General features: G+C 51.1%; 1 protein-coding gene across 2 annotated transcripts in view; it reads right to left on the bottom strand.

Moving 5' to 3' along the window:
* Window positions 1–4805: 4805 nt before the first annotated feature.
* The window catches only part of TLN2 (talin 2), a 406920-nt gene continuing 397630 nt past the window's right edge, over window positions 4806–14095 (bottom strand). Inside the window, exons 56-59 of one of the 2 annotated variants that reach the window (XM_020286036.2) lie at window positions 13861–13923; window positions 13542–13769; window positions 10624–10749; window positions 4806–9190 (exon numbers count right to left, since the gene is read on the bottom strand). In XM_020286036.2, coding sequence (XP_020141625.1) covers window positions 9062–9190; window positions 10624–10749; window positions 13542–13769; window positions 13861–13923 — 546 coding nt within the window. In that variant the 3' untranslated portion in view covers window positions 4806–9061. The remainder of the gene's footprint in view (window positions 9191–10623; window positions 10750–13541; window positions 13770–13860; window positions 13924–14095) is intronic. The other variant, XM_076004441.1, reaches the window with a different exon arrangement.

Raw genomic sequence — 14095 nt, 5'->3', positions numbered from 1 at the left:
TCAGGTCTGCCCTTGGCTTGAGGCCAATTCTCCCCAAATATTGCTGCTCTCCATCAGTGAGGGGGTCGCAGGTGTTGGGGAGACAGGCACAATGTTCATCATTCATCCCAAACAGGCTTGAAAGCTAAGAGACTTGCCCACAGCCGCGTACATCTCTCTGAAGTCCAAGGCCTTGCACGTTCTTATCGCTTCATTGTTCTGCTTCATGAGGCAAGAAGAGGGGAGGAAGGATTGGGGAGCTGAATTTTAAGGGCCTTTGTGAGGTATGGAGCTGCGGAAAGAAACTCTTGGTTTATTAAAGCCTCCTTCCCCCGCCCCTTTCCCTTCCTTTCCACTGGGATTCAGACCACGGGCACTGGCCGTAGTGTAAGGATCAGCTCACACCACCTGAGGTCCTTTGAGCATCTCAGAAACAACTCCCTTTGGGCTGGAGTCCCTCTTCTAGATTTGACTGGACAACAGGGACAGTTACCAGGAGGTTTCAGGATATTTAGGATCAAGTTGTGTTTCCTTGCAGCTGTCTTAGGAAGGAAACCCCAGGAAAGCAATTTTCAGAGAACCTATTCTAGGCAGGAGTGTCGCCCTGTGGCATGCCAGGGCCACGTGGGGCGGGGTGGGTGCGGAGAAGGAAGGAGACAGCTGTGGTGGGTGGTAGCTGTTTGGGAACAAATTTTTTTTTCTTGGCTACTCAAGTTCAAATCAGCCAAAGTCCACGGCAGCTGACACCAACCAGGTCATAAACACCGAACCGCCTACAAACTGCACGGCCTCAAGTTCGCCACCAAGGCAATCAGTCTTTATCACACATCTCACATGCGCGGGGGAGGCTACATGTGACAGGATGTGACCCCTGCCTGAGCCCTAGATGAGGCTGCTGCACAGACGAAATATTACCTAGTAATATTAGACAGAGAATGCGCCGCGTGCCAAGCGGGGAGGGGAGACAGACGGTAATTCCAACAGGATTTGGGAGCGGGGTTTCCCAAGGTGTGATCCTTGGAACATTTATCCTTCAAAATATACTGGAATTAAAAAAAAAAAAGTGCTCTGAGACCCTCCAAATTGGGGCAACACTATGTTTTATTTGCTACTTTTAGAGTTACCCTGTGCATTTGAGTGTCTTAAAGGCCCAAGAGATCTCACAGGACTTAAGTTATTAACCTATTTAATAGCTTGATTCTGAAATGCATTTGCCCAAGAAATGCCTCCTTCTCTCAAGGAAAACAGGAGTGCCCTATGTGTTCGTGTCCTGTGGAGCCACACTGCCCCCTGTGGTCAAAACCACCCAGGAGGCATCGCAAGGACGGCTGAGGTGGGTGCAAAGGGCTTTGCTCCTTGGAACTGGGGAACAGCCCAGCATTGGCAAGCTGCTTTGCTTTATCCATCTAACCAGCAAATGTGGGTGCTCCAGGGTGCAGCCCCGAGAACAGGGCTGCCGTGCTGCTTTCTGGTGGCCAAGCAACATGCCTGCCCGTCAGGGGAGCTGACGATGAGCCTGCAGGCATGAAGTGGGTGGTCGTGGAGCAGAGCACAGCCGGCCCGAAGGGTTTGTTGTCTTTCCTGAGCTTTCCTGTCCCCTCCTTCCTTTGGGATGGAGCCCTGATTCCAGGGTCCTGCCAGACAGCCTCTGTCTCTGCTTGTCCCTATAGTGTTAGGCCTTGCGTGGTCCTCTCTCCCCATCCGCTTCTTCCTGTTTGTGCGCCTACACCCCGAATGTTCTCCCCGCTCCCAGCCGCTAGCCCAGGCTAACTGCTCCCCATCCTTTGAGAGTCTACCCGGCCACGTCCTGGCCAGTCCTACCCTGCCTGGGGCCTTGGGCCCTTCCAGCCTCCCACCCACATTGGGCAACTTGCAGCTTTCTCACTTCCCTCGCAGGAGACTGGCTTCTCCAAGCAGCGTCTCGCATCTTAGGAGGGCAAGGCTGTGCCTTTCATTCTCCTTCATTCTCTTTCCATCCCCTCTCCTGCCCAAGGAGTCCAGGGAGGCAAGAGGACACCCCCTTGCCTCTGCCCTGGAGCCCGGAGCCCCTCTCCTTGCTGCTGTGCCCGGAATAGCCCCGCAGCGTCAGGGTGCTGTGAGCACGGGGCTGAGGCCTCCCTCGGGGCCCCTTCTCACCTGGGCTGCCCCGAGACCAGGCCGCATGTGGGGCACGGCCAGCTTTCTCAGGAACCCAGAAAGCGTTTCTCCAATATTCAGTTCTGAGCTTAAGAGAATTAAACTTCTCTTTCTGAAAATAAGCTGCACAGTCTCTAGAGAAAGGCCCAAACGGGCAGGAAACCCTGAATATGGCTGCAAGAGCTTGAGTCCCTTTAATGTCCCTCCTGGGTGCCAGCCTCGCACAGGCATTCCTGGCCACAGAGGGGCTGGCGCCGGGGCCGTCTCCCACTGGGGAGTTCAGGCAGCAAAACTCCTGCAATGATATTGTTTGGATGGAGGATGCTGAAATAAAAATACCCAGTAGAACTTCTCAGGACCATATTAAGTTACCTTTGGGCATTGTGTTTTAAAACTTTGCAAGGACAGAGCTGTGATCAGAAAGAAGGAGATCCCAAACCAGGGTTCTGGAGACACCAGGTGGGAACACAGTCAAGCAAGCTCCCCCCCCCCCCCCCCCCGCCAATGCATATACAGAACACATTCCTTAGCGCAGTGTTCATTCTGTGACCTCAGAACGTCCCCCTCCCCCAACACACACACCAGACTCAGCCTCTCCTGCAGCCCCCTCGACCCCCACCCTCTGTCCCTAAGAGCCCAGGACCCGCCCCTCCCCCGTCCTAGGCTCTGCCACATGCACAGCAGGGCTCCTTCTGCTCCGAGGTCCTTCTCCCTCCCTCTGCCTGCTTAATTCCTACCCCGCTGGCCAGGCGCAGACCAAGTTCTCCATATACTGTTGGTTAAACACCTAAGCTCTGGAGACAAACTGGGGCTTCAGTGTCTGCATTGCCGCTCTCCACCTGGAGACGGTCACAGTCCAGGGAGGGTGAACACTTGACCCAGAGCCATGGGAGAAAAGGGCAGAACTGAATCTAGTGGTTGGGAGATCCCAGCTTCCTTAGCTGTGTGGCCTTGGGCAAGTGATCTAACCTCTCTGTGCCTCGGCCTCATCATCTATAAAGTGGGGATAATAAGGGCGCTGATGCATCATATTGCAGATAGTTCTTGTGAGGATTAAATAGGGGTAATAAAGGTACCCGCCTGGCACTCGGCAGGGGAACAGTGTTAGCTACTTGGAGGTGAAACCTCCACTCCACTACCCTACTCCTGGCAGCAGTTCCCCCAACTACAGCATCTTCCAGCGGAGAGCTCTGGGGCTCAGCTCACATCCTCTTTCCTGGCTCTGCATTTTTTACCCTGGGACCTAATTCACTCGGAGCTGCCGATCTTTGTTAGCACATCCCCACGTTTCCATTGTTGAGTTCTCCCAGGACAGAATCTCTCTTCTGATCTCTCCGCCAAGTGATCCATCTGATAGCCGGATTGGAAGTGCCCTGTTCTGACACAAGGCACCTCGTGGTGTGTTCCCGGCTTCCCTCTTCTCCTGGCCACCCACCCCAAGCCCCAGCCTCAATGAATTGCTCCTCATTCTTCCAAGCAGTCGCCTCTTCATAAACCCAGGGCTTTTGTTTGTTCCTCCTGCCTGGAATGCCACCCGCTTCTCTGCTTGGGAAACGCCTATTCACCAGGAGCCGGGCCAACTGTCCACCTCTTGGAAGCCTTTCCCAGCTTTGGGGCTCTGTCTTCTTCTCCTGTGGCTCTGGGTCAAGTCTTCACCCTCCCTGGACTGTGACCGTCTCCAGGACGTAGGCTGGGTCCCCTGCGTCCTGCACCCAGCAGGGCTGGGCCGCTTGTAAGGTAAGGTCCTGCTGGTGAGTCAGGTGACTTAGCTGCACGCACAGAGGACCTGGCTTCCTGCAGACGGCCTGGCCTGCAGCCCCACACGGCCACTTGCTGCCTTGCTGAGTCTCAGCCTGCTCCTCTACAAAATGGCCACGGCACCTTCCCCGTGGCTGCCAAGGGTCACGTGCAGTGTCCAGCAGCACTGTGGTGACACCCAGGACACTCAGTTAACCTCAGTCCCCCTCACCCCTTCCTGGCCTGTGCCTCAGGCTTCCCACCTTCCTTTAGGGGGGGGCTCAGTCCCAACCCCATTTCCATAGTTCTTGTCAAGTCAGATATGTAAAAACCATCAGTATCTATTGCTTAGGGATTCTAAATCAGCATTTAAGAGTAAAGAATCCTTGTCAGCCGTTGGATACACCAGTGACACTCTTGGTTGCTATGGTGACTCTCTGACACTCCCACCTGCAGATTAGAAATGCCCCACATCTAAGTCTGGCCAAGCAGTTCCCAGCCCCAAACAGGACAAGGGGGCTGGGGAGCCCTGGATGTTGCCTATTTGGCCTCAGCCGTCAGGGGCGAACCTAACTAGCCTCCCTGCGTCAGCCCTGGGGGGAGCGTGGAGGCGATCCCACGTGCACTGCTGTATTCGCCCTGCAATCTTCTGACCTCGGTGCCATGCGTGGTCAAAGCGCCCCTGGGCTGCTCGCCCAGAGTAGCTTCTTTCAGAGGAAAATAATTGCGTCTACCTACTCACAGTCTATTTTTTCTTTGAGTTTTTTCAAGTGTCACCAGCTGTATGGAACTCAGTGGACCCCTGTGGCTTTGCATCTGTCCCCCCCCTCCCCCGCCATCCTCTCTCCAAACACCCCTCAGGTAGCCATGGAGCTGGAACTCAAGGAGGAATTTCACTCTTTCCTCTCGTTTCTACCTTCCTCCCGTTCCCATGAGACCTTCACACAGGTTCATTCCTTTAAAGGTTTATTTCTGTTGAATAAAAAAAAATAATTTATGCGATTCGATAAATTAATTTTCGTGGTTAGACATCATGACACAGGGCAGAGCTTCACTTTCCTGTTTTCTCGAGGATCCTGTGGGTTGCGGAGAGGCGTCTGAGTGGCCCCAGCCTCACTCACGCTTTGCGGGGTGCGGAGACGCCGACACAGTGACTCCCGCCACTCGAGGGGGCTTCGTGGAGGGTGAGGAGGCGGGCTCAGAGAAAGGCCTGATCCAAACCTCTTCTACAGAAAAGCAGTAGCTCTTCTTCATAGGGTTTTTAAAAAATCAGTCCACAGAAGCTGTCACACTCTCTTTCCTAATGATCATAAACATGACACACCAAGCACAGGCTCAGAAAGATGGAGTTGTCTCAGGACACTTTAAACATGGTAGCTGGCACTCCTTTGGGAAAGACACCTTCCCCAGCAGAGGTCACCTCTTGAGGCCAGCACTGTGGAGAAAGTGGACTTGAGCCACTAGCACAGTCGTCAACGTCTTTGGCTCTCTGAACGCTGGGGACTACTGCCTTTCAACCTGAAGTGAACATTTTCCCTGCATTTCTTGGGTCTGGTAAGGCTCTTGGAAGCAGCCAGCCTCGTGGTCTACAGAGGGTATGTTTCCTCCAGGGATCTGGGAGTGGAACATGCTAGTAGTCTGTACCGGGCTCTTAAAGCCAGAACCCCTAAGCTGGGAGAGAGGATTTTGGGGACCACCTGCCAAAGAGGAAACTGAGGTTCCTCAGGGAGAGGCCTGTGAGTTCCCCGGGACAGACTGCAGCTTGCTCACCACCTTTGCCCTGTGCCTGGGTCTCTCATGAGGTTTTGTTTTTGAGACAGGGTCTCACTCTGTTGCCCAGGCTGGAGTGCAGTGGCCTTATCACAGCTCACTACAACCTCAAACTCCTGGGCTCAAGGGATCCTCCTGCCTGAGCCTCCCGAGCAGCTGGCACTACAGGCACGTAGTGTTGTAATGTTTTAATATTTAGTTAATTGTTTAATTAATGTTTAATATTTGCTAATGTTTGCTAATATTTGCTAAACAGCTAATGTTTTAATATTTTGTAGAGATGAGGTTTCGCTATGTTGCCCAGGCTGGTCTTGAAGTGCTGGCTTCAAGCGAGCCTCCCAAAGTGCCAGGATTATAGGCATGAGGCCACCTGTCCAGCCTGGGTTATAATTTTTTTTTTTTTTTTTTTTTTTACAAATTAGGAATAGGCTGAACTCATGATAAAACACATAGAAAGCCACCTATGAGAAGCTCAAAGGCATTTTCCATGATACAAATATATGCTGGCAAGGCCACAGGTGGCTCACTCTGTAAGGCTGGGCGGCTGCCCCTGTAAATGACCTGGAGGGCTCTTGATGACCGACCGGAGGAGCAACCATGACTCCAGGTACCTGCCCACACAGACTGCCAGGGCCACACCTGACTGGACACCAGCAGAGTTTAAACGAGGGCTGTTTGCTTAACCAAACATGGCCTTAGCATTCTTATCCAAAGTCTTTTGAAAGGCAGAACCAAGCAAAATCCAAATTCTCCAATCACTGGGCAGTTCTGAAATTCAGTTCAGGTTCTTTTTTTGACCACCAGAAACAGCAATTCCTGGGGACAAAGACCAGCCCAAGAATTCAAGGCCCAGTGTTAGTTCTCCTTATGGGACAGGGGGAGACGAGAAGGGACAGACATCCACACACCTGCTCCCACTTCACACAGAGAGACATTTCTATGATCCAGCCCTGAGACCATTTTTACCTTGAAACTGCCCTCTTGTTAGATGCCTTGAAAGTCCAAAATGCAACTTGCACCTACATTATTTCCCTCTGAAGTAGAACCAGAAGCCCTCAACGCCATGCAGCGACACTCGCAGCAATGCCTATTAAATAATGCCCAAAACACAGCCTTTCAATCATTTTATGAGAAAAGACCAGGCTAGCCACGAGGCCACTCATGTACACGGGTGCAGGGTGGACACGGAAGGGACAGGTGAAAAACCAGGACCACACCAGGTGACGACTGGAAACCAAGTTCCCAAAAGCTCCCAGCAGTGGAAAACTCCAAACAGGAGGGTCTTTACATAGGTCCTACAAAAATAGACTTTCTTTGGTGCCTGTTCTTTAAAGGTATAAAAAGGACAGGCCTTTCTGTTTGGTTTGTCTCTGGAGGTTTATCTGGTATCTACTACAGACTCTGAGGCAGAAATGAGGACTCACTGCCTGTGGCTGCCTTGCTTCTGGGATGCTGGGATGTGGCAGGGGACAGGCAGAGGGAAGAGGGGCAGCTGCCTGGGCACCGAGTGCAGAAACAGAGGGTGGGGTGGGCTGGGCCGTGGAGGGGCTCCCCAGCGTCCTGCTGCACGAGATCATCAACACCTCTTGACTCTGAGCTGTTGGGTCTGATTCTTAAGAGTCTCAAAAAGCACCTTGTCCCCCTGCTCTGTCTAGCTCAGAGCAGGCATGAAGAGTGACATTAGCCCCACTCCAAGAGGGTGAGCCGATAGTTAGCTTTTCCCGGAGAGGCCAGGTCTCCAGAAGCTCCCCTCACCTTTAGAATCAGTACCTGCATACCTTCACTCCACACCTACTCTCTCCACTTCCTTTTGATTTACACTGTACTTCTTCTAACTTTCTACTGGTCTGCAAAAAATTCTAATATGTGTAGCACTTCAATTATCTTATAAATACGGGGATCTGTCAAAAGTTTAATTATGTATTTAAAAACCATGACATGGGCTAGGGTCTGCTGGAGCAAGACCACTGGGCAGGGCCTAAAGGTGACATCTTCTGAGGACCAAGGCACCAACCTTCCCCCTGGGTGGAATTTTGCAACTCCAGGGGATGACATGTGAGATGGGATACAGACCACTACAGAGAGGTGGAAGGACTGCCTCCAACAGTTACCAGTGTGGACGACCATGGACCCCCATCAACTCTGCTCTTCCCCGCATGTATTTTTTCGAAGACTCTCGCTCCCTGGCATTAGGATCTATCCCACAAGCCACTCATCTTTCAGGTACTGTCTTGGGTAAAGGCTCAGATGAAAGGTAAAATTCAAGGTCTTAAAATGCCCTTTTTCAGGAGAGGGATCACAGAAAAAGAGGAAAGAGGGGAAAGGGTATGAAATCCTGGAAGCATGGCACCCAAAAGACAAACACCGAACGTCTTCACTTACATGATAGTAAGTAAAACTATCTTGTTAAAGGTTCACATTGATTTTAGGGTACACCTAGATTCCAGGGGTATTAAGACAGAAAGGCAGTCATCTTGGGATGGAGGACAGGTGACAGATTTTTAAACGGATGCCTTCCAATCCCGAATTCTGAGAGCAGAGAAACCACTGCGGGACCTGACGGCGAGTCACGAGGAAGTCCTTTATTCCCGCTGAATCCCGGCCCCAGACACTTATGAGGGGGGATGGCACTGACTGTCACCTGGGAGACATGGGTCTGGGTGCATGAATCTCCATGAACTGAAACAGCTTCTGCAGAGTGAGGAGCCCACATGTTTTATTACAGCCCCTGCTCACCAAGCCCTGGCGGCCTCCCACAAACTCTGCCCTTTGGATTATGGAGGAAAAAAAAAATAATCGTCTGATTTTCCGGGCCACAGAATACAAGAAGGGTCTAGATTGTACAAGGAGCTTACACACTGAGGCAGGGAAGCGTGCAAACAGGAGCAGGAATTCCACACCCCCGGGGTGGGCCGGTGCTCCAGACGTGGAAGGAGGTCCCTCGGCCACCCTTCCAGAGTCCACACGGGTTTGTGTTTCCGGCTTTGATGAACCATGTCCAACTCCAACTGCCGTCTTCTCCTGCGTATCTATGAGGATCTGTGACATCAACGACTGCCTCCAAGCCATTATTTTTTTTTTTCCTATTACGATTTCGTAAGGTGGCCCAGGAGCAGGCCTAGAGAAGGACCCGCACAAGCAAAAGTGTCTGAGAACGACATAATACTGACTTCTCGTTTTTTTGGTAAAAGTCCACGAAACAGGTGCCCCTCTCTCCTGAGACACGGTGAGGCATGAGGGGGAGGCGGCAGAGGAGCCTTGGGTGGGACGCTGTACCGTGAGACATCACATCATGCAGCTGGTGCCACGGGACAGAGACGTGAGGACGGGCGCTCGGGGCTCCGGGCTCACCCGGGGGCGGTGCCCGGCCCCTCGGGAACCACCGTCTGTCCAGTCCAGGCAGAGCCGTCCCCTGGGGCTCGCCGTCCCGGCTCTGGCCCTAGCCCTCATCCTCCCGCAGCTCTGTGGGTAGGAATTTATACTGCTGCTGGCGGATCTGAGCCAGTTTTTTCCTCGCTTCTTCCAGTTCTCGCTCCTTCTTTAGCATTTCTTCCTGCGCGGCGATGATCTGGAAGGAAAGCAACGAGCCGAATAGACCTAACGCTTTCTAGGAAACCACCCCGCCCCCACTGCTGGTGGCATGAGCCCCCACAGCCCCTGCTGCAGTGGGACACAGCAGTGCCCCAGGAACAGCATTCTTGGCTCTGGGGACCAGGCTGTGTGTCACAGTTTGGGCTTTGAAACTAATGACCCAGCTGACCCAAGAAAACAAACTGACTCTGGCCACTGATTGACAGCAAACATCTACTGTGCCCCTACTATGTCCCATCTACTGTGCCCCTACTGTGTCCCTATTAAATTCCTATTTTTCCAATAAGAAGTCTGAAGCTGAGAGATGTGGGTCCACTTCCACCCCACTAGTGGAAGGAGGACCTGGTCCAGGTGTGCTTAAAGCTAACGCTGGTGCCCTTAACACCACTAGGTGGCATTCGTCTGTATATTTCATGCTTCTAAGGTGTTCTCTGAGCAATACTAGCTAGTAATAGTAGGTCCTATGTGAAATGGGTGTGTATTCAAGAAAGCCAAGTCAGTTCCCTTCCTATGGGCTTTTTCAGAGCCTTTTCTAGGCTAATGAGAGCATTTTTACTAAGGTAGGGGTATTAAGTGCAGTATGACCCTTCTTTGTGGAACTTCTCATGGAACTACTGTAGTAAGAAACACATTCTGGTAAAAATGCATCCATTAGCCAAACACAGGAAGGGGGTCAGGAAGAGCTAAGGCAGGCCTGGGAATCAGTAACCTCAGTGTTCCTGGTGCTGATGAGACAGATAGACTTGTATAATGGATTTATACCGACACACATCAAAACTGCGAGCCTGACTACCTGGGGTTTCCTACTCACTCACACGTATGAGAATGCAACATTGCACAGGTCACAATCCCTCTTGCTCTTGTAAAAGTCCCGGGACAGGGTGAGCATTCATTCTCTCTTATACAGGCCCAAATGTCTGGAGTGGGAAGCAGCTCCAAATGCATGGTTTTATTTAAATGATAATATTGCCATCCTCCAATTTCTGTTCCTTTTCTATAATAGAATCCTTGATTTTTAGCTAGGCAAATGCTACTCAAGAGAAGAATACTCCATTTCCCAGCCTCCTGTGCAGCTAGGTTGGTCATGTGACTAAATGCTGACCAATGGTATATGAGAGGAAGTGACATATGCAACTCCAGGGTCAGGCCCTCCCCTCCTTTCTCTCTTCCTGCTGGATGGAGAGTGAGGTGGCTACTGGGCCATGTTGGACCACATGGCCAAGGACAACATTCTCAGGGATGGTGGAAGTTTTAAGGCAGATGGAGTCGGGTCTTAGCCATGGAGGAGACACCACACTATCCCTAGACTGCTTACACTTTCATTTTGGTTAAGTCACTGTTATTTTGTGTCTCTGTCATAACACAATGCCCATCTTGGGAGTAAACACTGTTCTGGGTTTAATCACAAACCTGGGCAATGCCCCCCACGAACTTTGTTTTCACTACGACATCGTCATCATCAGCTTTGCCAAATGCTGCCTTCTGGGCTGCACGAACAAGATTGTCTGAGGCTCTTTTCACAGCATTTCCTGCTGCCTGGAGAGTGAACAAAACACACATTCCTTCGTTAGAAACAGCCGTTTGGGACTGGCAAGAACAGACATGAAGGTACAGTTCAGGAGACCCTGAGTGAACTCATCTTTCCATTGTAACACACAAGTTCTCCCCAGCCAGCAAGTACCATCTGTTTGTACATCCATCCATCCCCTGATTCTACCAACATGGGCACCTACCTAACTACTGGTCATTCTCAGATGAATGAGACAGTTCCTGGACCCCAGGGAACACACACTTTTGAGGGGAATTGCAATAATGTAAATAAATGACTGCAGCAATGTGACACGTGTGTTAACGGAAGTATGAGCAAGGTCTGCTTCCTTGGTCTTGAAAACCACCTCCCCATACTCCCATACAATTTAGCACGTGCCTGAGGACTCGGCTCAGACATCACTTTCTCCTGTCTGCCTTGGCCTTACCCACACCCTCTCCCCTAGTGCTCCTGGAGCACTCCCTCCTGAGCAGTGAGGAACCTGAGGGCAGGGGCTGGAATCTCGGCACCCCCAGCACCTGGCTGGCACGGTAGCTGCTCAGAGTTGGTGCTCACTGAGAGAACAAAGGGCATAAGGGATACAGCATCTACCCCACGTGGAAGGGCTGGGAGACTGATAGTAACTGGGGCCTTCCCAGATACACTCTTAGAGTCATGGCTGGGCTTTAGGCCGCAGGCTCTAGGAAGGGGCAATTGCAAGAGACAAGTGAACAAAAGCTTTTCGAAGTGAAGTCCAGATCTTCATTAAGGGCTATCATCCACACTGGCTTGTTCTTAATGCTCCTGAAGCATGGCCCCAGGGATTTGTTCTTTACCAGCTGAGGTTTAGCATTTTCTTCTAAGGGTGGCTAATACTTCGTTAAACCTCTTGCATTCCTTGTTCAGACTCCTTCAGAGTCAAGGGGTTTTGCTTGAGGTTTAGCCACCAGAAAGCTGAGAGTTCTTCTCATTCAGAGTTAACTGGCCTATCTGGTTGGTTATCTAAAGTGACAAGGGGCACTATGAGGGCTTGCACAAGAAGAGAAGAGGAAGCCAATCAGTATTTGACAAGCAGTCGCCATGTGCTTGTTCTCCTAAAGGTTTATGAAGTCAGAAATCATTAGCCCACTTTTCTGATGTGAAAACTGAGGTTAAGGACCGAAGATCCTGTCGCTAGTAAGCTACAGAGCTGAGATTTGAACTTAGGTCTGTCCAGCCCTAAAGGTCATTTGTAAGGGACTGAGACATGATATGGCAGAGGCCAGTTAAACCATCTATTAATGATGATAACTAGAGTGATGCTGCGTTGTACCTGTGTAAATCCTTAGGACTTAAAAAAAAAGCACTTTCATATCTGTTATCCTACTGGACCTTCGTAAGAGTCACTGAGGACCTCTCTATCCCCATTTTATAGATAAGGCTGCTTAGGCCTGAAAGGTTTTGAGTGACTTATGTACCTAAGACATGGCAGAGCCAGATCTCTCTTAATTCAGTATGTTTCCCCCTGAAGTGCTCCCTCAAACCCAGGAGTGACACATTCGCTAATATGCAGCTCCTCAATTTTCCCCTGGGTTTATCCCAGGAGACAAATGAAAGCGAGGGAAGTCGGTCAGAGAGAAATTTCAGGAGGGGCCAAACAACAGAAGTGCATTTTAGGGCTTTCAAAATAAAACACGAGTTGAGTTTTGGCAGAACTGTCCAAACATTTCTGCCATTTATAATTTTCTTCATGACTTAATATAAATATATATCCTTAGCAACATTAACAATCTGCATTGTAATACTTATAATAATGAAAATCTAGAAAATCAGATACCAAATGTCCAAAGTATAGAAAAATTCTGGCATAATCAGTTCATACAATATCATGCAATCATTAAAACCGAGACTCATGAATAATGGACCAGTTAGCTTTGTAGAGAGCAACTAATGAAACCTTGTCATCAAGGAAAAAATACGTATGACAAAACGTTAAGTGGAAAGAAAGCAAAATGTATCTTGCTATGGTTACGACTAGACAAAACTATTTTGTGCGTAGATAAAAACAGGAACAGAAAAAGCAACGATAACATTTGATGTGTGAAGACGTTGAGGCCATGCGATGTATTCATTCAAGCATTTCTTCCATTGTGCTTAAAATATGTTCATAATCAAAACAATCAGGAAAATGTACAGGCGCTGGGAAGGACTGGATGTCACCTTCGTAACATGAGCTTTGGGCTCTGGGAAACCTTAGCAACAGTCCCATAGAAATCCCTGAGTTCTTTCATTCCCTTCTGCAGCGAACACTGACGGAGGGCCCCCTCTGGAAGAGGTGCCACGTTGGGTGTGAGGGACACACAGATGAACACACGTGGCACCTGTACCTAAGAAGCTCACAGCCTTGTCGCAGGGAGACATAAAAATAAATGCGGCGGTTCCACGTGACGGGAGCTGTAAGGGTGGTGTGGTCGGGAACTCTCACAGGACAGGGGAGGGACTGACTGCCCCCGAGCCCTGGGACTCGGGGAGGGCGTCCCAGAAAGGGTGACTCTGCAGATGGGTCATAAACTATGAGTAGGAGTTTGCCAGGTTGGGCTGGTGGGGAGGAGGGCCGCAGGGACATTCTAGGTGAGTGGGGGCCTCGACACACGAGACCAGAGGTACACCTGGCGAACGTCAGCTTGGTGGGGGCAGCAGGCGTAGGATGCGCAGACGCACGTGGTGGAGGATGAAGCTGGGATGTGGGACAGAGGTGGCTGATGGAAGGCCTGGTGGGTCATGCCAAGGAAGTGAGGCTGTGCCCTTTGGTGACACTTACCCGCTCCAACAGGAGTATTTTCCCACCAGCATCAGTGACCATTACCTGTAGCCGCCTCATGGCCTCTGAATCCTGGTCGGCCTTCACCTTGCAGGCCACAAGCAGCTGAGCCGTGGAGGCGGCGACCTGCTTGGCGGATGAGATGAGCTTCTCCTCGCTGGCGTGTCCCTGAACGGAGGCATTGGCTGCCTCACAGAGGCTGCTGGTTGCAGCCGCCACCATCCGGGCCTGGGGACAGTCAACAGAGAAGTGACCTAAGGCCCAAAGCTCCCTCAGGGGACCAAAAAAGCAAATGGTGAGGAAGGAGAAGGTGACTCACGGCAGAAATCAGCCCCTGTGACCACTGTCCGTCGTCCGCAGCGTTGGCGGGGATGGAGCCCACCTGCAGAGGGAAGTCAAGAAACCTGGAGTGAGGGCAGCAGGCCCAGGTGACCCGCAGTGACCCGCATCTCTACCTTGCTCTAGAACCAGACTCATGTCACTGCTTGGTGACTCCCACCAACAGCACCGTCCTGAGACGGGAGCCCCCTTTTGTCACGCAGGACCCTGGCCCG

This window comes from Microcebus murinus, chromosome 6 (assembly GCF_040939455.1).
Source record: "Microcebus murinus isolate Inina chromosome 6, M.murinus_Inina_mat1.0, whole genome shotgun sequence".
Lineage (NCBI taxonomy): Eukaryota > Metazoa > Chordata > Mammalia > Primates > Cheirogaleidae > Microcebus > Microcebus murinus.
This window is presented reverse-complemented; position numbering and strand designations above follow the sequence as displayed.